This window comes from Suncus etruscus, chromosome 1 (genome assembly GCF_024139225.1).
Source record: "Suncus etruscus isolate mSunEtr1 chromosome 1, mSunEtr1.pri.cur, whole genome shotgun sequence".
In the NCBI taxonomy this organism is placed as follows: Eukaryota; Metazoa; Chordata; class Mammalia; order Eulipotyphla; family Soricidae; genus Suncus; species Suncus etruscus.
Window position 1 is genome coordinate 186,261,315 of NC_064848.1, and position 21,677 is coordinate 186,282,991.

At 53.7% G+C, this 21,677-nt stretch overlaps 1 protein-coding gene across 2 annotated transcripts in view; it reads left to right on the forward strand.

The window, feature by feature from the left end:
* Window positions 1-21,677, forward strand: part of LASP1 (LIM and SH3 protein 1) — a 35,003-nt gene that overhangs the window by 1,760 nt on the left and 11,566 nt on the right. The window contains exons 2-4 of one of the 2 annotated variants that reach the window (XM_049781003.1): window positions 3,983-4,077; window positions 12,842-12,926; window positions 20,777-20,884. In XM_049781003.1, coding sequence (XP_049636960.1) covers window positions 3,983-4,077; window positions 12,842-12,926; window positions 20,777-20,884 — 288 coding nt within the window. Of the gene's footprint in view, window positions 1-3,982; window positions 4,078-12,841; window positions 12,927-20,776; window positions 20,885-21,677 lie in introns of those variants that run through there. The other variant, XM_049781012.1, reaches the window with a different exon arrangement.

Below are 21,677 nucleotides of genomic sequence, written 5' to 3' on the forward strand. Positions count from 1 at the left end.
GTTTTGTCCTGCATAGAAATTCTTTGGGACCTACTTTTCCACCCCTGGGAAGAGGCTGTGGACAGAGGCAGTGTTAGTGGTGGGATGGCCAGTCTGGAGTGGGGCCTTGGCACACCACTGTTTAATGGTCTTGTCTCAGTCTTGACCACTTTAGGGTGAGTATGATGATGTCACTTCCTCTGAGGTGGGGCTGGGCAGAGTGCCCAGAGGGGTGCTGTTGTCCCTACTTTCCTGGAGTAACCTGGGCTGTCCTGTAGGCATCAAGAGTGCCAGATATGCATGGAGGGGAGAGGTTGGGCTCCTTTGGGGGTGTTCTACTCTGGCTCCAGTTGGAAGGGGACATGCTGGTGTCCCCCTTCTTGAGAACCTTCCCTAGGGAAATGGCTACTTTGGGGGTGTTCTCACCTCTTTCACTGAGCTGCATCTGGACTTTTCATTCCCTCCTGGCCTTGTGGCTAGAGGACCTCACCTGGGCCGCAGCAATGCTCAGTGTTCAATGCTTTGAGCAGGGTTCAGAGCTGCCAGTCCTCTTGGACACCCCTCTACCACCACTACACACTTTCCCTTTGCACACAATAGTGTTACTTTGGAGTTTGTTCTGGTGCTTATCCTTTCTCCTCCCTGAAACTTATCTCAAAAGGCTTAGGTAGGTCAAGGACTCACCTCCTCTCCAGTCACCTCCCCTGCCACCCAGAGTGTAGTACCTACCGAGTGCTCCACCCACTGCACAGGCAAGACTACCCTAAGGGTTTTTGGGGTCAGTGTTTGGGGAGAATTAGAGTTACCTTTTGCTGCTCCTCTCCCATCATTCTTTATTGAGCCATCTACGTTGCCTCCAGCCCTCTGAGAGGCAGCCACAAGATCTTCGCTTCTCAGGGAGGTGGGAAGTTTATTCCCAGTCCTGGTTGGGAATCACATCCGGGGACCTGGGTCAGGAACCTTGCCAGGTGCCTTTCCGAGTTCCTGAAAGCTCAATGGTTGAAATGTTAGAGGGTTTGGTTCGGAGGTGGGTTTCTGGAAGGGGTTCCCTAGTAGCCCTCCTTCCCTTGCACCAGAAGCCTCCCTTATAGGGAGCACCCTATAAGTTTTAGCTTCCAGTTAGGGGTGCCCCTGTAAGGCCCTCTTCTTGGGTCTGCCTGCTCTCTGCCTTTTACCCCAGCTGGAGCTGGATTTCAAGTTTTGCTTGCAGGACGCCTTGGAGAGAAGCAGGGCCCTGGGAAAAATGGTCTCCCCAAAGGTCTGTGCCTTGAAGCTGCCACCAAAGTGGCTGGTGGTTTTGGGTTGCAAGGGGCTTATGTTACCCCCAGCCTCAGAGGGAGACCTCATCAGTCTGAGCTCCAAGGAGGAGGGAGGGAAGTCTCCTGTTCTTGCCTCCCAGCCAGGGTGCAGAGTGGGCGAGGCCAGGCAGAGACTCTGACCAAAAGCTTCTCATCCTCTCCTTTGAACCCCCAGCTCCTCCCCTCTGTCCCAAGACTCGGTGTCAATGTCCCTTGGACTGCAGAGGGAGAGGAGACAGGGCCATCTCTGACAGGCTTCTCAGCTATTCTGTGTCCTGGGAGCCTGGACTTGGGGCATGGAAGGAGCAGCTAGCTTGTGGGTGTGTGTGCTTTGACCCCTCTGTCCTGAGTCTACAGTGCTTGTGAGGTACCTTCTCTGGGTCTTCCCCAAACAAGAGTTTCTTGGCCTGGGGAGTAGGGTGGAGTGGAGCAGGGCAGTGCCTAAGGGCTGGGTGCAGACTGGTGCCCCTCCACCTTCAGGACCCCTGAGGCAGTGGTAGGGGTGTCCTGGTTCCCTTCCTCACAGATTTCCTGGAGAAGACTCAGTGGTCAGAGCTGTAGGATTTTCTTGAATTTGGAAAGTGAGGTGGAGTAAATCTGAGTCAACCCTGAGGTTTGGGCCACCTCTGACAGATACAGTTCCGCTCTCACCTTCAATCTGTTCTGCTTTCAGGGTTCTGATATTGAACCCCTTGGCAGGGGAAGGTACTCATGGCTGACCCCCAGCTTGATGCAGGGGTTTCTGACGGAAGAGTGGGGGAGTGGTTTCTGATGGAAGTAGGGATCATTTCTATCCACACAGGGCCTTTGAATCCTTCCCAAAGGGGTTGCATTGAGGGCTGGGGGTGTCTCTTTCCCTTTTTCTCCCCCCCAAGTCAGGGCAGCAGCTTCTCAGACTCCCAGCCCTTGGTCCCTGCGTGTTCTTGCATCTGTGTGTGAAAGTGGGTCATGGTCTGGATTCCGGAGAATGTTTTTCCTGGCAGGGCCCTTCGGGGCTGGGGGAGGCAGGGGCCCAAGCAGGGGCCTTGGGCTGAATGTGTGGGGTGGTGACAGGACTGGGGCGCTCTGCCAGTACCTCCCGGGGGTGGGTGGGGGCTGTCACTCTGGGGGTAGAAGGGGCGGGGACAGCCTTGTTTTGCACTAGCAGGCTTTGTGCCCACAGGAGTATGGGCTGGGCTTCGAGGTCAGTCCCATGGGTTGGGGGGGTCCTGCTGGGATCAGCCATCCCTGTGCTCCCAGACTTCTCCAGTTACTCAGTTCATTTCCCCATGCTGGTGATTCCTTCAGGCACTCCTCAGGAAAGCATCTTGTCAAAGGTAGTGGCCCTTGGAATTGGTTCAAGTGGCTGCCATGGGGAGGAGACCTTGCTTCCTTTTTCGTCCTGGAAGCGCCTCTTTGCCGGCTGCACATTTGGGACAGCACCACGGGGCAGAGCCTAGGCCAGGAGCCAGTGTGGTGTGGTGGCATCTTCCCTGGGCCTGGGTCATGGAGGTGGGGACTTCCTGTGACTGTGATTAAGGATCCTTCTGGCCTTGCTCAACTCAGGAGGACATGCCTGGCTATGCTTGGGGACAACACTTGCCTCTCACCCTGCTGGGGCTGGGGAGAAAACGTGCAGGGCTGGGGTCAAGCCTGGAGGGTTTCCCCATACAAAGCCAAAGGAGCCTCTGTCTTGCCTCCCTCTGCACCTGGAGCTTTGCTGGACTCTCAGCTCTCACACATCCTCACTGGGGCCTCACTGGAACCCCATCTATTCATGGTACCCTAACACACCATCCTGTTTGAGAGCTTCCAGCCCCTGTCCTGTGGGTACTGTGCAGCTCTGGGCACTCCTGACTCCCCAAGAATCGGAGTGTGTTGCCGTTCTTACTCCCCTTCTGAGCACTGGGTAAGGACGAAGGGCCCTCACCTTGGTACATAGTCAGGATGGCCCTCACATTTACTGTTCTTTGCTTTGGGGCCCACACATGGCATTGCTCAGGCACTACTTCTGCCTCTATGCTCAAAGGTTGCTTCTGGTGCTGTTTGGGGACCAGATATTGCCAGGATTTGAACCTAACCTTCCTGTGAGCAGAGCTTGAGTCACAGCCTATTGAGCTTTCTTTCTGGCCCTAGGGTGGTTCTTGACTCCACTGTGAGTTTCACCAGTGAGGACTGCCTATATGTTCTCCAACTAAGGGGTTGGAAAGGCAAGGGAAGGGTAGAACAGTGATGAATTTCAGAGCCTAGCACTTCTTTTTTTGTTTTTGTTTTTGGGCCACACCCTGCGGTGCTCAGGGGTTACTCCTGGCTGTCTGCTCAGAAATAGCTCCTGGCAGGCACGGGGGACCATATGGGACACCAGGATTTGAACCAACCACCTTAGGTCCTGGATCGGCTGCTTGCAAGGCAAACACCGCTGTGCTATTTCTCCGGGCCCAGAGCCTAGCAATTCTATAGAAAGTGGAGGTTTTAAAAACTGCAGCATCACCAGGTGCACCCATGGGGCTTAAGGCTAGGATGAGATGGGCTCCCCTTTGTCCGCTCATGGCTGAGAGCGGGCTTCAACCCTGGTACAGAGCTCCAGCTCTTCCCTAACCCCCATTCTGTGGTCCGAGCATCCTTTCTTGCTGGGTCTCTGCTCCCCAGAGTCTCTGCACCCTCTAGGGCGCCTCTTCCAGAGGTCCTGGTGTCTGATGCGGTTTTCTCTCTGCCTGTGTCCCCAGTTCTGGCATAAAGCATGTTTCCACTGCGAGATCTGCAAGATGACGCTCAACATGAAGAACTACAAGGGCTACGAGAAGAAGCCCTACTGCAATGCGTGAGTGTTGAGTGCTGACCAGACCCGCTGCCCATGTGGCTGGCCAGTTCTTCCCCCCCCTTTCGGGGCTGTCCAGGCTATGCTGTTTCTCTCTCTCTCTTTTTTGGGTCACACCCAGCAGCGATGATCAGGGTTGCTTACTCAGAAATCACCTCTTATAGGTTAAGGGGGGACCATATGGGATGCTGGGAATTGAACCACCTCTGTCCTGAGTGTCTGCGTGTAAGGCAAAACCCCCCCCCCCCCCCGCCCCTTCCCTCCCGTGCTATCTCTTTAGCCCCCGTGCTGCTCCTCTCTTATGGAGAAGGAAACTGAAGCTTGGAGAAGGGAAGATGCTCCCCTTCGTCCCCCCAATCCCAGTGATATGAAGCTCATTTAAACCCAGAGGAGGGAGGTCAGCTAACTGCCCTGTCCTTTTTGGTGGAATCAACTTGAACTCTGGTACCTGCAGCCTGACCTGCTATGGGAACTGGGGTTCCCTTCCACCCAAAGGGAAGCCCACAGCCTCTCACCCGGACCTCTCCACTTCAGGCTCACTTTGTGGGTCAAGGGCAAATGCTGGCAGTAAACTTGCCTAGCTCCCAGGCATTTCCCTCATCTGAGCTGAAATTTAGCCTAAGGCAGTGTGGGCCTTGGGCAGAAGAGGCTTCTCTATCTTTCACTGCTCCCCAGGTCCTGCTCTGACCACACCTCATAGGGGGTCGTTCACTCCAGTGCCTACTGTCTGCTCTCCTGTACCCACTTTTGCTAAAACTTCATACTCTAGAAACAACAGGGTCCCTGGAAAACTTGCCTGGAGTAGACAGAGGGTCACAGCTTGGGTTCTGCTCCTCCTCCTCTTTCTCTTTTATTAGCTTCCCAGTCCTCCCCCCTACCCTAGCCTCTCCCACCCCCCAGGGGAAATGGGACATTCTTCAAATTCTTAAGGACTCACACAAGCCCTGATTCTCCTCCACTTCCTTCTGCCTTGGGGAGTGGGGTGGGCAGTAGAGCACAGGCAAAACCAGAAGCTGGGGCACTTAACCTCGAGATTTCTGGGGCGTACTGGGTTAAATTCTGTGGGTTCTCCTCTCCTTTGGTGGCAGTAGCCGAGCTTCCTTCCCTGGCTGAGGCAGGATTTGGCTCTGAGCTCTAGCAGGTGTGGGTCTGATGGCCTGGAATCTGGGGAGTGCGTGGGTGGGGGTGCGGGGGGTGGTGGTGGTGGTGGGACTGAGGGGAGGTATGAGAGGGGACGGGGCCTCCCGCTAGGCTTGAGGGGGTCCAGGATGGTGACGGCCTTCTGGTGCTGCAGACATGCTTGTCCAGCTGTGTCTGGGCTCCAGCCAAAGCAGCGGCTCAGCCCTTCTGGAACTCCCCCCTCATCACCACCACATACACACACCTGATTTTCAACCTGGCCTCTGCCCTGCCCATGGACCTTTGTACCTGACCCCTGGCTGGCCCCACTGTACTGTTTCCTGGAAGTGCCCGGATGTAGGAGGAGGGTTTTCGAATGGCTCCCTCCCAGCTCTGGGTCAGCCAGCCAGACTTGGGTTCTGGAGTAAACAAGGCAGGCCCTGTCTGGGCCTCAGTGTCCCCAGGGGTGGTCACCTCGTCCTATCCTGGACACACGGGGGCAGTGACCTCTCATGGTGCTGGGTGAGAGTTTGTCCCTGCTAGTGCCGGGTGTGCCAGCTCTCGGCCTTGTTGGTATGTGGGAGGCCCAGAGAGGAGAGACTCCCTGTCCCTGCTCCCACCCGCCCCTACCCCCAACTTTTCAAGGCTGAGATTTGAGTTCTGGGAAGAAACCGAGTGAAAAGGCTTCTTTTGTTTCTCCCCGCAAGGGGTTTGTTAGGGGGTGAGCTGGGAGAGAACACTGGCCAAAGTGGGTGGTCCCCATACATACACTCTGCACCCCCCCTATGTGTATTCATGTCTGTTGTGGACCTAAGCACACATAGCTGAGGGGCTGGGCCTTCTGAACCCCCAGGGATGGGGTTGTTCCTTGGTGCCCCGGGGCTATGCTGTGGGCCAGAGGAGCCTTCTTAGGCTCTTTTACCTTTAAAGGCCAGTGGGGAAGAAAGAATCTTCCCTGAAGTTTCTTTTGTTTTGTTTTTACAGCCACACCCCAGAGTGAGGACTTACTCCTGGCTCTAAACTTAGGAATCATTCCTAGTGGTGCTCTGGGATGTCAGAGATAGAACCTGGGTCGGCCAGGGCAAGGCAAGCTCCTTATCCACTACACTATCTCTCCAGTGCCCCCTTGTCTTTTGGACCTGCCCTGATGGAGGTGCCTCTCCCCTCCTCCTATTGTGAATGAATGGCGGAGGCTTGGCTGGCAGAGTTGCAGACCTGTAGGCTAAGGGAATGAGATCTTGAGTTGTCAAGTGGAAATGGACATGGGTCAGGGAAGTAAGGGGGGCGGTCAGTGCACCCTCCCTGCTTTGTGTCCCCAGATTTTAGCACTCCATCTTTCGCTTGTCCTGAGCTGTGGGGTGAGGGCTAATGGAAGTGGAGATGGTGTGCCCTTAGGAACTGGGCACTCACTCTTTCTGGATTTCTTTGCTATTTTGGTTTTGTTTGGGTTTTCTTTTTTATTTATTTATTATTTTATTTTATTGGTTTTGGGACCACATCTGGTGGTGCTCAGGAGTAACTCCTGGCTCTGTACTCAGAAATCATGCCTGGCAGGCTTGGGAGGCCATATGAGATGCTGGGAATAGAACCTGGGTCGACTGTGTTCAAGGCAAACGCCCTACCTATTATGCTATTATTGCTCAAGACTTTATTTATTTATTTATTTGGTCACATCCGAAAGCTCTCAGGGGTTACTCTTGGCTCTACCTCAGAAATTGCTCCTGGCAGGGTTGGGGGATCATATGGTATGCCAGAATTTGAATTGCCGCTCGTCTTGGGTTGGCTTCATGTAAGCAAATGCCCTACTGGCTGTGCTATCTCTCTGGCCCCTGAAAACTTTATTTACTTACTTATTTTGTTTTTGAGTCACACCCAGCAGCGCTCAGGGGATACTCCTGGCTTTGCGCTCAGAAATCTCTCCTGGCAGGCACAGGGGATTATAGGGGATGTCAGGATTTGAACCACCATCCTTCTGCATGCAAGGCAAATGCCTTACCTCCATGCTATCTCTCCGGCCCCTGTTTTTATAAATATTTTTTTCTTCCCGCCGCCCAACCCCCCCATTTTTATACTTTTTATTTTATTTTATTAAAGCCATTGTGATTTGCAAATGATTTAGGTTTTATGGCCATGCCTTGCCCCAGGTCTGCTTGGGAATCCCCCCTGGCAGTGCAGGGGTGAACCATGTGTGTGTCAGGGATTTTACCCAGGCTCCCCTAACAGAGTGTGTGCTCTAGAGCTGTCTCCCTGCCTCACCCCCTGGGGACTCTAGATTCTGGCAAACTCAAGCCCTTCTGGGAGTGGGTAGATGTGGGAACTGGGTGCTCCCCCCTTCCCTGAGTTCCCTACCTTGCTCCAGAAACACAGTCTCAGGTGTCCTGGTGGATGAGGATATAGTGAGTGGGGGGGTGTATGTGTTGGGGCCAGCTGTGGGCTCAGGGAGCACCACCTCACGCTGAGCTCCGGTATCCTGATGTCAGGGTGTTTTACTTCTGAGCATCTTTCTTGCCTTCTCCCACAAGGTAGAAATGCTTTCAGGGTGTGCCCCTTGCATGTGATGGCAGGAAGTACCTGTCACCTACCCGGGTCACTTCCCCCCCCAAAGTCTTACCCTTGGGCCACTCTTCCTGTGGTAGTCCATGGTGCCCCCAGCGCTGCAGCCTGTTGGGGAGAACTGGATAGAAGAGACACCTCGGTGTTGATACCATGGGTCCTCATACAGGACCCATGTGGCGGGTCCTTCCACAGGCAGGGTGTCGGGCTGAGTCTCCCCACTTCTGCTCTGGGCTCCTGTGGCTTGGCTGGGTTATTTTTATCTCTCACTGGACAGAGCTGTGGTTTCAGGGGAGCGGAACTTTCAGGCTGTTTTGAGGGTGGCAAGAGCCTGGCCGGGCTGTGCTTTGAGTTTCCCGGAAGCCCTGCAGGATCCTGTGCCCTGCTCTCAGTGTCCCTTTATTTTTCTTTTTTATTTATTTTATTTTTTTGGTTTTTGGGTCACACCTGGCAGTGCTCAGGGGTTCCTCCGGGCTCTATGCTTAGAAATCACTCCTGGCAGGCTCGGGGGACCATATGGGATGCCGGGATTTGAACTATCATCGTTCTGCATACAAGGCAAATGCCCTTCCTCCATGCTATCTCTCTGGACCCTATTATTATTTTATTATTATTATTCGTTTTTTGGGCAGTGCTCAGGGGTGACTCCTGGCTCTGCGCTCAGATATAGATCCTGGCAGGCTCGGGGTGGGTGGGGGAACCATATGGAATGTCGGGGATTGAACCTGGGTTTGTCTTGGGTTTGTAGCATGCAAGGCAAATGCCTTACTGCTGGGCTATCACTCCTGCCCTGTCAGTGTCCCTTTAAGTGAGGGGATGTCTTTCACATCACTCCCTCCCAGAGCCCAGGGTAAGCCCTATTCCTGTGTCCTCACAGGATTCACAGAGAACCCCATTGGTAGCAAGTTTGAAGGACAGACGAGGTCATCTGCCCAGCCTACCAGCGTGTCTCCCCTGGGACCCTGGAAATGGGGTACACAGGGGAGACCCCTGGGTGGTGGCAGCCTGTCTCAGCATTGACACCCAGTGCTTTGGCCTTGGACTCTTTAGGTTCCGGGAAACTGAGACTGTGGGGCACAGCGATGCCTCTCCTTAACACAGACCTGTGGCACATTTCAGGATATGAACATGCAAGGGACGCTGGGGCTGCCAGCAGCTGCCTGATTTTCCTGCCCATCCCTGTCCCGGTCCCTAGCCCCTATCCTTGTCCCTTTTCCCAGCCCCCAGCCTCTGTCCTTCACTCTCTCTCTCCCCTAGAGCCCAAATCCTGCTGTGGATGTGGGAAGGGGCGGGCAGTGGGGAATGATTAACGAGGGTCACGGAGGGAGGGACAAAGAAAGCACTGTGCTGGGGACCCAGCTCCAGGGCAGCCTTGGGATGCCTGGTTCCCCTCACCATGTCCTTACTACCCCCCACCCTATGACTCAGCAGCCGTAGCAGGGGCGGGTGTGTGTGTGTGTGTGTGTGGCACCCCCTGCAAGGGTCTTGGCACCTACCTTGGTATTCTCACCCACTGGGTGATGGTGGTGGCGGCAGTGTGGGGGTAGAGAGTGTGGACTTAGCAGTGTGTCCCCACATCTGCCCCCTCCATGATGTCAAACCAGGGCCTTCACCTCCCTGTGGTCCTGGACACATCCTGGGGCTCCTCTGCAGTCGAGGACACCCCTGCTGTCTGCGCCTTTTCCCCACCCCCACCGGCTTTCCTCTCTGGCTGCAGCTCCTACTAGCTCCTGCCTGGAGCTGAGATGCGGTTGCCATGGGAACCAGAAGCGCTGCAAGCAAGGGATGGAGAGGGAGAGACAGGAGGCTCCGCTGGGGCTGGGGGCTGTGGGTGGGGACAACTAGAGGAATATGCTGCTTCAGCATGTCGCCTGCTTGCCTGTGGCTTGGACTTGTGGCTTAGGAGGCAAGGACAGAGGATGTGCCTAGAGACAGGAACTCTTAGCTCCCGTGAAGCCATTCATCTGACACTATAATCTGGGTTATAGTTTCCAGATAAAGTCCCTCAGGGGGTTGGAGAGATGGCATGGAGGTGGGGCGTTTGCCTTGCATGCAGTGGATGGTGGTTTGAGTCCCGGCATCCCATGTGGTCCCCCGAGCCTGCCTGCCGGGAGCGATTTCTGAGCGTAGAGACAGGAGTAACCCCTGAGTGCTGCAGGGTGTGACCCAACCCCCCCCCCCCAAAAAAAAAAAGTCCCTCAGGATCCAGGAGGTGATGCCTCTCTCTCCCCCTTGCTCATCTGATGGATCAGTTCTGGCCATAGGATGGGGACGTAGTTATGGAGGAAATGAGACTCTAAGGGAGGATGAGGGCTGGAGAGACAGACCAGTAGCTAGGGCTCTTTCTTGCTTTGCTTGCAATTGACCTGGGTTTTTTTTTTTTTTGTGTGTGTGTGTGTGTTTTTTTTTTTTTTGTTTGTTTTTGGTTTTTGGTTTTTGGGCCACATCCAGTGGTGCTCAGGGGTTACTCCTGGCTGTCTGCTCAGAAATAGCTCCTGGCAGGCACGGGGGACCATATGGGACACCGGAATTTGAACCAACCACCTTAGGTCCTGGATCGGCTGCTTGCAAGGCAAACACCGCTGTGCTATCTCTCCAGGCCCTGACCTGGGTTTTTAATCCCCAGAACCTCATATGGTTCTTTAAGCCCCTCCAGGAGTGACCCCTGAGAGCAGAGCCAAAAGTAAGTCCTGAATACCACTGGGTTTGACCCAAAAACAATCATTGAAAAAAGGGTGAAACACAGGCCAGCCAAGCCCAGAGATCTCTGTAGGTGTCCCCTGAGATGTTTCTGGTGGCAGGAGAAGTTGGTCTTTGTAGTCACAGGACATATGTGCAGGGGCCCCAGATTTGACACAAACTTGTGTCTGGGCACATGTTTGTTGCCCTTGTCCAGATGGGATTTCAGATTTGCAGATTTACTCGGGCGCTGTGCCCCAGATGGCAGCTAGCTGCTGCTCTTACAGCGAATTCTCTCATCCAGCACTGCCCTTGCCTCCCCCCTTGCCCCAGGACCTGCCTCCCTTTGCACACATCAGGCCGGTGAGCTGGGAATAGCTCCTGAGCACTGCTGGGTGTGCTCCAGAAACTGGAGGAAAAAAATATCGGCTCCCAGGTGCTCCCTAATCAGTCCTTAGGACCCCTGGCCCTACTGGGATTGTGACTTAGATCTTCCTGCTGTTCTCTCTGGTTTGAGGAACAAGGTCCCCACTCCCACCTCTGTCCCTGGCACTGCTCAGGTGCTTGCAATGGGAAACTGCAGCCGTGGGTGGCCCAGGCTGGCTCAGGGAGCCCACCGCCCCCCATTTCACGCTGCATATTCTTCACATGCCATTTCTGTTAGCCGTAGGCACCTGTGCTCACTCTTCACCCTCCTCCCTCCCTTTGCCTGATCTGGGCCCATTTGGGAGGCAGAATGGAGAAGTGGAGGGGTATGGCTGGAGTCACCCAGATCTTGGATATTGAGTCTTGTCCCCTGGGAAAGAGGGATTTGCCCAAGTCCCATCTCCTATTGCTTCATAATGTCCAGGGCCTGGCTTCGTTCCTCTTCTGGTCATCCGCTCCATGGGTAGACCCACACCCCAGCTCTGCCCTTCACAGCAGAGGCCCAGACGGATGTTGTTTGTGGGCTCACTGGCAGCTCTGACTCAGGGTGTCTGGCGAACACTGTGGGAGAGTGCCCAGAGGCAGAAGGGCAGTTCATGCCCAGCCCAAGGGAGCGTGGGCTTGGGGAGAGATGAGGACAGTCCTTGGAGAGAGACAGCTGGTCATGGCTGCAGAGCCTTGCCTAACCTTAGGTAGCTTTTGGAGGAGACAATCCCAGTGTCTGAAATAGTTGGGGACCCCCAGCCCTTGCACAAGCCAGCACAACCAGGCAAGCACAGGCTGGTTTGTGGGGGCTTATGTCTCAGTTGTCAGTGGAACTTCAGGTACTGGAGCTGGGGTACATCTGTGAAGCAAGAGGTGAGGTGGTGAGATAGGCCCTCACACCCCCCCCCCCCCACACACCCAAATCCCTGCCCTTATGCACAAATAGTGGCAAGAAAATGAACTCAGCATGTGATGAATGTTTCACGAGGACTTGAACCTGAGGTTTCACACATGCATGGTGGGGGGGGGCTACATCCTGAGCCTGAGAGATCCACACTCAGCTGAGTGTCATCCTAGTTCCACCCCCCAGTGGTGTGGGGCAACTGCTGTTTCCTGAAAATGAGCAGGTGACTCAGGGGGTGCTAGAGGCACCTGTTGATTTGCGTCTATAAGCTGCCTTGACCCTTGCCCGCTCCTGCCAACTGTACCTCTTCCCTGAGGTGTTGGAAAGTGCAAGGTTGGTCCTGGGAGAGGATCCTTGATGCTGTCTTGTTGACCTGCTCTGAGCCTCAGTTTCCCTTGTCAAAGGGGGACAGCGGCTACGGCCAGAGTTTGTTAGTTGTCCTCTCCCGCCAGCTGGCCATGCCTTCTGACCTCCTGCTACTTGTTTTGCCTGTTCTTCCCTGCAGCCTCTGAGTACATTCCTGTCACTCCCCACCTCCTCCTCCTCTGGGAAGTCCCCTATCCCCTGGACATGCACATCTCTTTTCCTTCTTTAAAAAATTGTTTTTATTTTGGCCATACCTGACAGTGCTTAGGGATTACTCCTAGCGTTGAGCTCAGGGATCACTCCTGGAAGGATCAGGGAACTATATGGGGTGCTAGGGGATTGAATTCGGGTCAGCCATATGCAGGACCAGTGCCCTACTGCTGTTCTATCACCCCAGCCCTTCACCCCCTTTTTCTCTCTGTCCTTTCTGCCTCCATTTCTGGCCATGTCTGAGCTGCATCCTGACCCCAACTGGTAGGACCTTCCTGTTACCTTCACCCTCTCTGTGTGGTCGATTATAAGATGTGCCCCAATACTCAGAGTCGTTCCCGGGGGCCTACCTTTGCCTCACAGCAGTCCAATAGTTTACCCTGGCCTGGAGGGACCAGCCATGCCCTCCCTGTGTGAACCCTCTCCCCCAGAGTGACTGAAACCCTTTCAGGAAAGAGGAAGCTGTCACCAAGACAGACAGAGGTGCTGCCCTCCCTGACTGACCCCCTCTTCTCTCTTCTGCAGACATTACCCCAAGCAGTCCTTCACCATGGTGGCTGACACCCCGGAGAACCTCCGCCTCAAGCAGCAGAGCGAGCTCCAGAGCCAGGTGAGGGGCGGGGTGGGGCGGGGAGTGCACCGGATTTGGATTTGGCAAGATCCCTTCCCCTGTGGTTACTCAGCTAGTGGCTAGCCGGCCTGCCCCACCCCCATACCCAGTTACCTCATTTCCTGACCTTACAAAGAAATGGGTTGGGCCAACTCTTGCTTCCTACCTGAAGGGGTGAGGGGTGTGGCTGTCTGATTCTCTCTGCTCTGGGAAGGAAATTTTGGGGATGTTCTCCTAAAATCTGCCTCCCCAGCCAGCATCCCCCTCAACACAGTCCCCCTCCAGGAGAAAAGTCACCTGGTCCAGCCCATGCTGGCCCTGTACCAGGCTACTCTGTGTCCAGGCCCTAAACTGTCTGTCTCCAGGGCCTGTTCCAGCATCTGCTGTGGGGGAGGCTGGCCTCTGCCTGAGGGGCCCTGGAGTCTCCAGGGTGGAGTGTCCAGGAACCTGAAACCAGAACATGGAACCTTCACACGAAGTCTGGGGGGCTTCTGGGACAAAACTGGCCTGATCTGTGAGGTGGGACAGGACAAAAGTCCCTTCAACAGAAACCATCTATGTAACCCAGGGGCACAGAGAAATGTGGTCTCTGGGTGCCTGTCCTGAGGTGGTCATCGCAGCATGTCTATCTGTCTAGACTTTCTCTCCAGTCCTCGCAGCAATCCAGACAGGAAGAAATTGTTTGCCATTGTATAGATGAGAAGACTGAGGCTCAAACTTCCGGTGGCAGTTGAGTTTGATGGTGGCAACCTGCTCAGAAGGAGCCCCTGGCCCATAGGCTGGATGAGGCTGTAAATGCTGAGCTCTGGTTCTGATGAGACACTTAGAGGTGTTTTTCCTGGCTGTCCGTGACCTGTCCCTATGTCGTGTGGCCCATAATTGTTGTTAGAAACATCCTTCTTGGGGCCGGAGCGATAGGACAGCTTAAAGTCATTTGCCTTGCATCTGGCCAACACAGTTACGGACCCTGGTTCGGATCCTGGCATCCCATATGGTCCCCTAAGCCTGTCAGGAGTAACCCCAGAGCCTGCTGGGTGTGAGCCAAAAGAAAAAAAGAAACATCCTCTTCTGCAGGATGAGTTTTCCCAGTGGCTGACTGGATGCTTGTACCCAGCCAGAGATTCACACAGCAGTCCCTGAATTGCAAGATCATTCCCACCTGAGAGAAGAGTGAATAGATATGGGGTTGTGGATGCTAGTTAGTGGGAGACACGAGTTCTTTCTTCCATCCAAAAGTTTTTTTCCCTTTCCAAATCACTGTAGAGAACACCCTGTCACCATCATAAATGCAGTAGAGTTCCTTATGCTGGAACGGCATGTATTTGCAAAAACTGGAGGCGGGTGGATAGATAGTACAGGGGAATTTGCCTTGCCTGAGGTAACCTGGGTTAGATCGTCCACGAGTGATCCCGGAGCACAGAGCCGGCAGTAAGCTCCGGCTTACTTTTAGGATGATGCCATCCCAGAACTTTCTTTTGTTGTTTCTTTGGTTTCAATTTTCATCCATACCCAGCGTTTCTCAAGGTTTACTCTGATTCTGCTCAGGGTTCACTCCTGGTGGTTCTTGAAAGGAGGACGAGACCATATGCTGTTCTGGGTGGACAAATCAGGGTCACCCGTGTCCAAGGCAGAGCCTTACCTCCCTATGCTGTCTCTGTGTTCCTGGTAGATCGAATTCTCCTCTGCAATCCTGGGGAGAACTTCTGTAGCCCAGCAAGTGCCTTTTGTTTCTTCCCTTATTTCTCCTTGAGCTGTTGGGAGTATCTGATCAGATGCCAGGTTCTGCTCTCTTACACCCCAGTGAGCGGGTTTGGTTTCCAACTCCACTGCACGTATCTGAGACTCAGGTTTGTGTTCCCAGGGTGGGGACCTGGTGGGGGATATGGATCTGTCCCCCAGCAGCAGCTCTCCCTTCTCTACCAATGGGTGCCACCCCATTGGTGCCAACCCAGATTGGGGAAGAGAAGCAGGGACAGTATGTGTGTGAGAGTGAATGAGAGAGAGAAATCCTGAATTCCTCTTTGGAGGCCCCAGTCTGAGGTTTCTAAATGAGGGTTGCCCCCTTCTGTGTGAGGGACCTCATCAGAGTGGCTGTAGGAAAGGGGAGCTGCAGCCTTCCATGCGTGAGCATGTGCATTCAGATAGGCCAGTGGCCTTGCACACACCCCAACTCCCAAGAGGAGAAATTCAAGCCTGGCTCCTTCCTTTGGCCTTTGTTGTCCCACAAAAGCTCAGCTGCTGCTCTTTGTGCCCTGGAACCTGAGCCTGAGAGGCGGGTCAGGGGGAGGAAGTGCCCCCACCCTGCGGAAAATTGGTGCGGGGGTTCTGGGTGACCCTTTTGCTCAGAAGGGCCCGTGTCACACCCCTCCCCAGGCTTTTCAAGAACCCTGGAGAGGGCCGTCACTCCTTACAGCTCTTAAGGGGGCCCTGCCTGTGTGCCCTGTGCCCATGCCAGCCACACCGTGACCTTGTCTCAGCCGAAGGCTCATCAGTCCTGGGGGTGGGGTTGGCAATGCCAGTGGGGTGCAGGTATCTACACTAGGACCACCCCCCTCTTCCCATGTGCTTCTGGCGAGGATTTATTTGTTCTATGAGCACCTGGAGGTGTTTGGAGTTCCCATCCACATGCTGGGTTTGGCCTGCTGAGCTGTCTCCCCCATCCTGATGGGGATGTTCCCTCCCTACAGGGCCCCGAGGGAGTCACCAAAGCCCTGTTTCTGTCACAGGAACTGGGATTGGGGCAGGGGACAGTGGTGCCTCGGCATGTGTGGGCTGATCTGGCCACTGCCCTTACTCTCCAGGATGGCCAGTGCTAATGACCTCGTGGGAAGGGCCCGGAAGGTATCCCGGGTGTGGACGGGTTCTGTATCCTGTGGCCATATAGGGTCAGGGCTGTAGGCTGGAGGGAAAGTGGAAGCTGCCTGCTGCTTCCTAGGGGGGTCGGGGGGTATTATTCTGGCCCTGCTCCTCCTTGTCTGGACCTTTCCAGTTCTAGAACCTGCTGGAACTGTTCTTGGTTCTCCCAGCTCTACATTGGTTCCCAGAGTTCTCCCTGTGTGCTGGCACCCCAGAGCGAGGCTGAGCTGAGATCAGCAACTGCCTCTCTTCCTAGCATCAGACTAAGTAGAGGCTATAGCTTTGGGAGGGATCCTGTGTGGGCCCCAAACTCAGGCAGAAATAAGTGTGAGGAGAATTTTTTTTTTTTTTGTGGTTTTTGGGTCACACCCGGCAGTGCTCAGGGGTTACTCCTGGCTTCATGCTCAGAAATTGCTCCTGGCAGGCACGGGGGACCATATGGGACACTGGGATTTGAACCGATGACCTTCTGCATGAAAGGCAAACGCCTTACCTCCGTGCTATCTCCCCGTCCCCAGTGAGGAGAATGTTTGACCTCTTTGGCAGGGCTAGGTTCCTAAGCAGTGCTGGAATGCCCAGTGCCAAGTCCTAGCAAAAGCCAACTGGGCTAAACCATTCAGTGCTGTTTTGGAGGTACCATGCTGCTTTAGGCTTGGCAGTTCTGGGGCTCACCAGGGGACCCTGAATGGTGCTTGAGGGCCCTGTGCAACATAGGGATTCGACTCGGGACCTCTCATGCATATGAAGCATGGTTTCAGCCTATGTGCCATCTCCCTGCCTCTTTACCTTTTATCCCAGCTTAGGTTTCCTGGGTGGGTCTAGCCCTTCCCTGAGGTTCTATGACGAACTGAGCTGGAATCCACAGCCACTAGCCATAGGACTTTGAGCTAGTTACAGAGCTAGTCTGGGCCTCATTGCCTTGGTCTATACTTTTTAAACAGGGGGCTAGTTTACTGTCCTTCAGACTGTTGGAGGGCCAGATTATAGTAAAAACAAAAATTATGAACAAATTTCTATGCATACTGCATATATCTTATTTAGAAGTGAAGAAACAAAATGGGAATAAATACAATATGTGGCCCGCGGGCCGTAGTTTGAAGACCATTGGTAGCATTGGGACCTTCTCTCTTCTGATGGTTGTGAGGATGCTTGGACAGACAGTCACTGGCATGGAAGAAGAACCTGAGAAGCGTGTGGCCTTCTGGAAAGGAGTGGACCCAAGAGCGGGACTGATGGATTTGTGACTTTTTCCCCTCATCTTTTCTTTTTTGTGTTTGGACCACAGCCAGCAGTGCTCAGTAATGGGCGTTGGAGAGATAGTAGAGGATTCTTTCTGATGGCACTTGGGAAACTGGGCAGTGCCAGGGCTCAAACCTGAGGCTTCGGGGCCCGGAGAGATAGCACAGCGGCATTTGCCTTGCAAGCAGCCGATCTAGGACCAAAGGTGGTTGGTTTGAATCCCGGTGTCCCATATGGTCCCCCGTGCCTGCCAGGAGCTATTTCTGAGCAGACAGTCAGGAGTAACCCCTGAGCACCGCCGGGTGTGGGCCAAAAAACAAACAAAAAAAAAACAAAACAAAAAAACCTGAGGCTTCCACATGCAAAGCATGCTTCCTTCAGTGGTGTCTCTTTAGCACACAGTGCCTTTTTTTTTTTTGCCACACTTGGTGGCCCTCAGGGGTTACTCCTGTCTATGCGCTCAGAAATCACTCCTGGCTTGGGGGACAATATGGGACACTGGGGATCAAACTGGTCTGTTCTGGGTCAGCTGTGTGCAAGACAAACGCCCTACTGCGATGCCACTGCTCTGGCCCCACACAATGTCTTTTTTGGTGATTGCTTCCAGCACGGATCTTTTCCTTGTGCTCTCTTATTTCTTGAAAGTGGGATATATTACTGCCAGACATAGTATAGGGGTTACATGCACCAACTGAAAGGGTATAATTATAGAGTATGTGGTCTATGGCTTACTTACATATACTAAGTAGAAATCATCTTGATCAATTAAAAACACTAGGGGCTGGAGCGATAGCACAGGGTATGGGCTGCTTATCTTGTACATGGCCTACAGGTTCAGTTTCCGGTCCCCTGTGCACTGTCAGAACTGATTTTTTCTTTTCTTTCTTTCTTTTTTTTTTTTTATGGTTTTTGGTTTTTGGGTCACACCTGGCAGCCCTCAGGGGTTACTTCTGGGTCTATGCTCAGAAATCGCTCCTAGCAGGCTCAGGGGATGCTGGGACTTGAACCACCTTCCTTCTATATATAAGGCAAATGCTTTAACTCCATGCTATCTCTCTGGCCCCTGATTTTTTTTTCTTTTTTTGGTTTTTGGGCCACAGCTGGCGGCGCTCAGGGTTACTCCTGACTCAGCACACAGAAATCACTCCTGGCAGACTCAGGGGACCATATGGGATGCTGAGGATTAAACCCAGGTCCATCCTGGGACAGCTGCATGCAAAGCAAACACCCTACCACTGTGCTATCGCTCCAGCCCTGAAAACTAATTTCTTAGTTCAGAGCCTGGAGTGACTTATATGAACATTGCCAGGTGTGACCCAAAACACTGACATAAACCAGTTTGTTGAAAGGGTCAACCTGGACTTGGTCTTGCATATGGTCCCTGGAACCCTCCCCTCAGGAGTGAACCCTGAGTACTGCCATGTGTAGCCCCCAAACACACAAAGACAAATAATAAAAACATTGTTCTGAAATATAATGATTATAGCTCTGGTGTTGGCACTTTTTCAAACCAGGCTGCTTGGAGATTATATCTGTAATCCTTTTTTTTTTTTTTTTGGTTTTTGGGTCACACCCGGCAGCACTCCCCAATAGATATTTGTATGTGCTATGTGTGTGTGTATATGTGTGTGAGCGTTGTGTGATGGGTGGTTCCAGCATGACCTTGAGTGACCTTGGATGCTGCCATGGGAGCCACAAGGGAATGTCCAGAAGGGCCCTCCTGACTCGCTGGTTTCCGGCCTCTGCTACCACAGCCTTTCAGGAACCTTCCCCACCTCGATTCTCCATAGTCAGGCCACTTAGAGTTGCCCAGGGAACCAGGATGGGTGGTGACTCAGGTCTTGCTCTATGTGGAGGACATAGGTTCAATCCCCGCAGAGGTTTTTAATTTGTCTGAGTGGTCCCAGAGAAGGGGACTGTCTGGCTCTGGGCCCTGCTGAACTATCTCTGCCCCTGCTCTTCTGGGCTGCCTGTACTCAGAGCACAGTGCAGGCTCTTTTCCAACCTCCTTGTGCCTGGGAACCAGCCGCTGTCCTGTTGCCATGGCAATTTTCCTGCATGAGGGGCCTGACCCTTGCCAGGCCAGGAAGTGGAGGAAGGCAGACAGGGAGGCAGTGCTGTGTGTTGACAAAGCACTTTCACACTCACCATTGTTGCCTCCCACTCTGCTTCTGCTCTACCCAGGGCCTTACGCCTCACTTTGGCTCAGCTGGGATCAACAGCTGGTTGGAATGATCCTTCGAGTCAGGAAGCAGGGGGCTACGGGTGGAGGTATCTTTGACCCCACCCAGAACACTAAGGGAGATGGAGCCTGTTATTAGTGTTCTGGCTCTCTCTAGCACTTGACGTGAGCTTGTTCTTTCCCTTCATGTTCTGTGTGACAACCCTATGCAAGAAACCAAGACCAGGAATCTTGGATTTGGGGTTTCTATAACAAGGCTTTCTTCCTTCTGGCTATTCAGTAGTGCTCAGGGATAACTCCTGGCAATGCTGGGGGACCCCATATGTGGTGCTGGGAATCCAACCTGGGTCGACCTGTGCAAGGAAGCACCCTCCCTACCATACTATCGCTCTGACTCCATGAGGCTCCATTTTTTTAAAATTTAATTTTATTTTATTTTTGGGTCACACCTAGCGGCACTCAGGGAGTACTCCTGTCTCTGTGCTCAGAAATCACTCCTGGCAGACTTGGAGGACCATATGGGATGCTGCGAATCGAATCTGGATCTGTCCCGGGTTATCCACATGCAAGGCAAAAGCCCTACCACTGTCTATCACTCCACTTTGGCCCTAAGGCTCCATTTTTCTGATGCTAAATGTTTTACCTTCTTTGATATTCCCTTCCCATTGCTAGCACCCCTAGTCCTGGTTGCTGTGATGGCCCAGAATTTCCGAAGAGCAGATTTGGGCAGTTGCGGGCCACTGGAATGGGAACCAGCACTTCAGTTCTTTGCCTTAAATCCGGGTCAGAAAAAAGGAGGCTGTTAGCTTTTCTGCCCTGGAGTAGCTCTGGACAAATAGGGACCTCAGGCCCCTGGGGCCACATAGGGCCTGGCAGGTGTGGTGGGTTCAGTGAAGCTCTGGCCTGAGCTGCCTGGGCCTGCCCTGCTGGAAACTCCCAAATGTGGGGCCTCATGTCCTGGGCTGACCTGGCTGGAACAGTGCAGTCCTGGGGAGGAAGTGCAGGCAGCTGTTGGATGGGAACAGCTGGCTGTCAAGTGGAAGCAATGTCTCTGGAAGCCGGGGAACAGTTCTGGGCCCCAGGGAACAGTCTGGGCTCCTTCTGTTCTCCAGGCCCTCTTGCTTCTGCTCCTTCAGTGTCAACTTGTCCTTTCCCATGTCCAACTTGAGTTCCTCTAGGACTCAAATTTTCCATGGAAAATGGAGGGTGGGGGTGGGGGATCAACTATGGAGCCTGCACCCTCATTCTGCAAAGTTCCCTCATCATCTTTCTCCATACTGGGGCTTCCTCCTCAGAAAAAGGAGGCTCCAGGGCATTTACCTGCATAGGGTACCATGACTAGGGGCGTATCTCCCTCTAGGGAGGCCCTGGGCACTGTGTCTGCCCCTCAAAGCACCATAAGTCTTACAGCTGCTGCTTCTCTGGCACTTTTGGCTGAGGTTCCTACATGGAGTTGTTTGTGGGGGTGGGGGTTCCATACTAGGAATCTTGCTGGCCAGGGTAGCCATAGTCTGGGGCCCTGGGCACACCCCCTAGCCTGACTGTATTTCTGTTTCCCCTCGCTGCCCTCCAGGTGCGCTACAAGGAGGAGTTTGAGAAGAGCAAAGGCAAAGGCTTCAGCGTGGTGGCCGACACCCCTGAGCTCCAGAGAATCAAGAAGACCCAGGACCAGATCAGCAATGTAAGGCCCCTTTGCACCCCGCTTCCCACCTGTCTGGTGGACATGGATGAGGCAGATTCTTGGAATTCTGTCAGGTAGATGCTAGAGGGAAGGGAAGGATGTGGACTTTTGGAGATGTGTTTTATTTTCTCTTTTTATTGTTTTTGTTTTGTTTTGGGGCCAGAGGGTGGCAGGACCAGAGATTGAATCCCGGTCAAATTGCTCCAACCCTTGGACACCTATTTTCTGAGAGTCTCAACATACTTCCTCTGCATTTTTATCTTTTGTTGGGGGGGACCTATAGTCCAGGCAGGGCCTGGCTGCATGGTCACCCGCCCCTCTTTGAAGCCTTGTTTTGTGTGTCTGACGCACGCCCTTTTGTGTGAGCACAAAGGTCAGAGTCTGAGCTGGGGGGTGGGGCTGGTTCCCCCATCTGTCTCTGGGTGCTGACACTGCAGTCATTTCCGCCTCCCAGCTCTCCGCCCCACCTCAGCTTGTCCTTCCTTCCTGTGTCAAAACCCCAGTCAGCCGCACCCCCAGCCTGGTCAGCAGCGTCCGGTTGTGTGTGTAGACAGTAGCTGGCTGGAGGTACCCCCTCCTACCCTGCACTGTACAGAGACTGAACCTTGCTTTATATTCTGTGAAGCCCTCATGAGGAGGCAGCCTGATGCCAGGGCTATGGTACTCTCTTGTGCCACGAGGCAGAAGCTGACCCTGGACCAAGTCTCAGCACAGTGCTCACCCGGGAAAGGTGGTCTGACTCTGGGCTGAGGGACTGGGCAAAGAGGCTGTAAGGTACCTTGGTGGTCCAGTG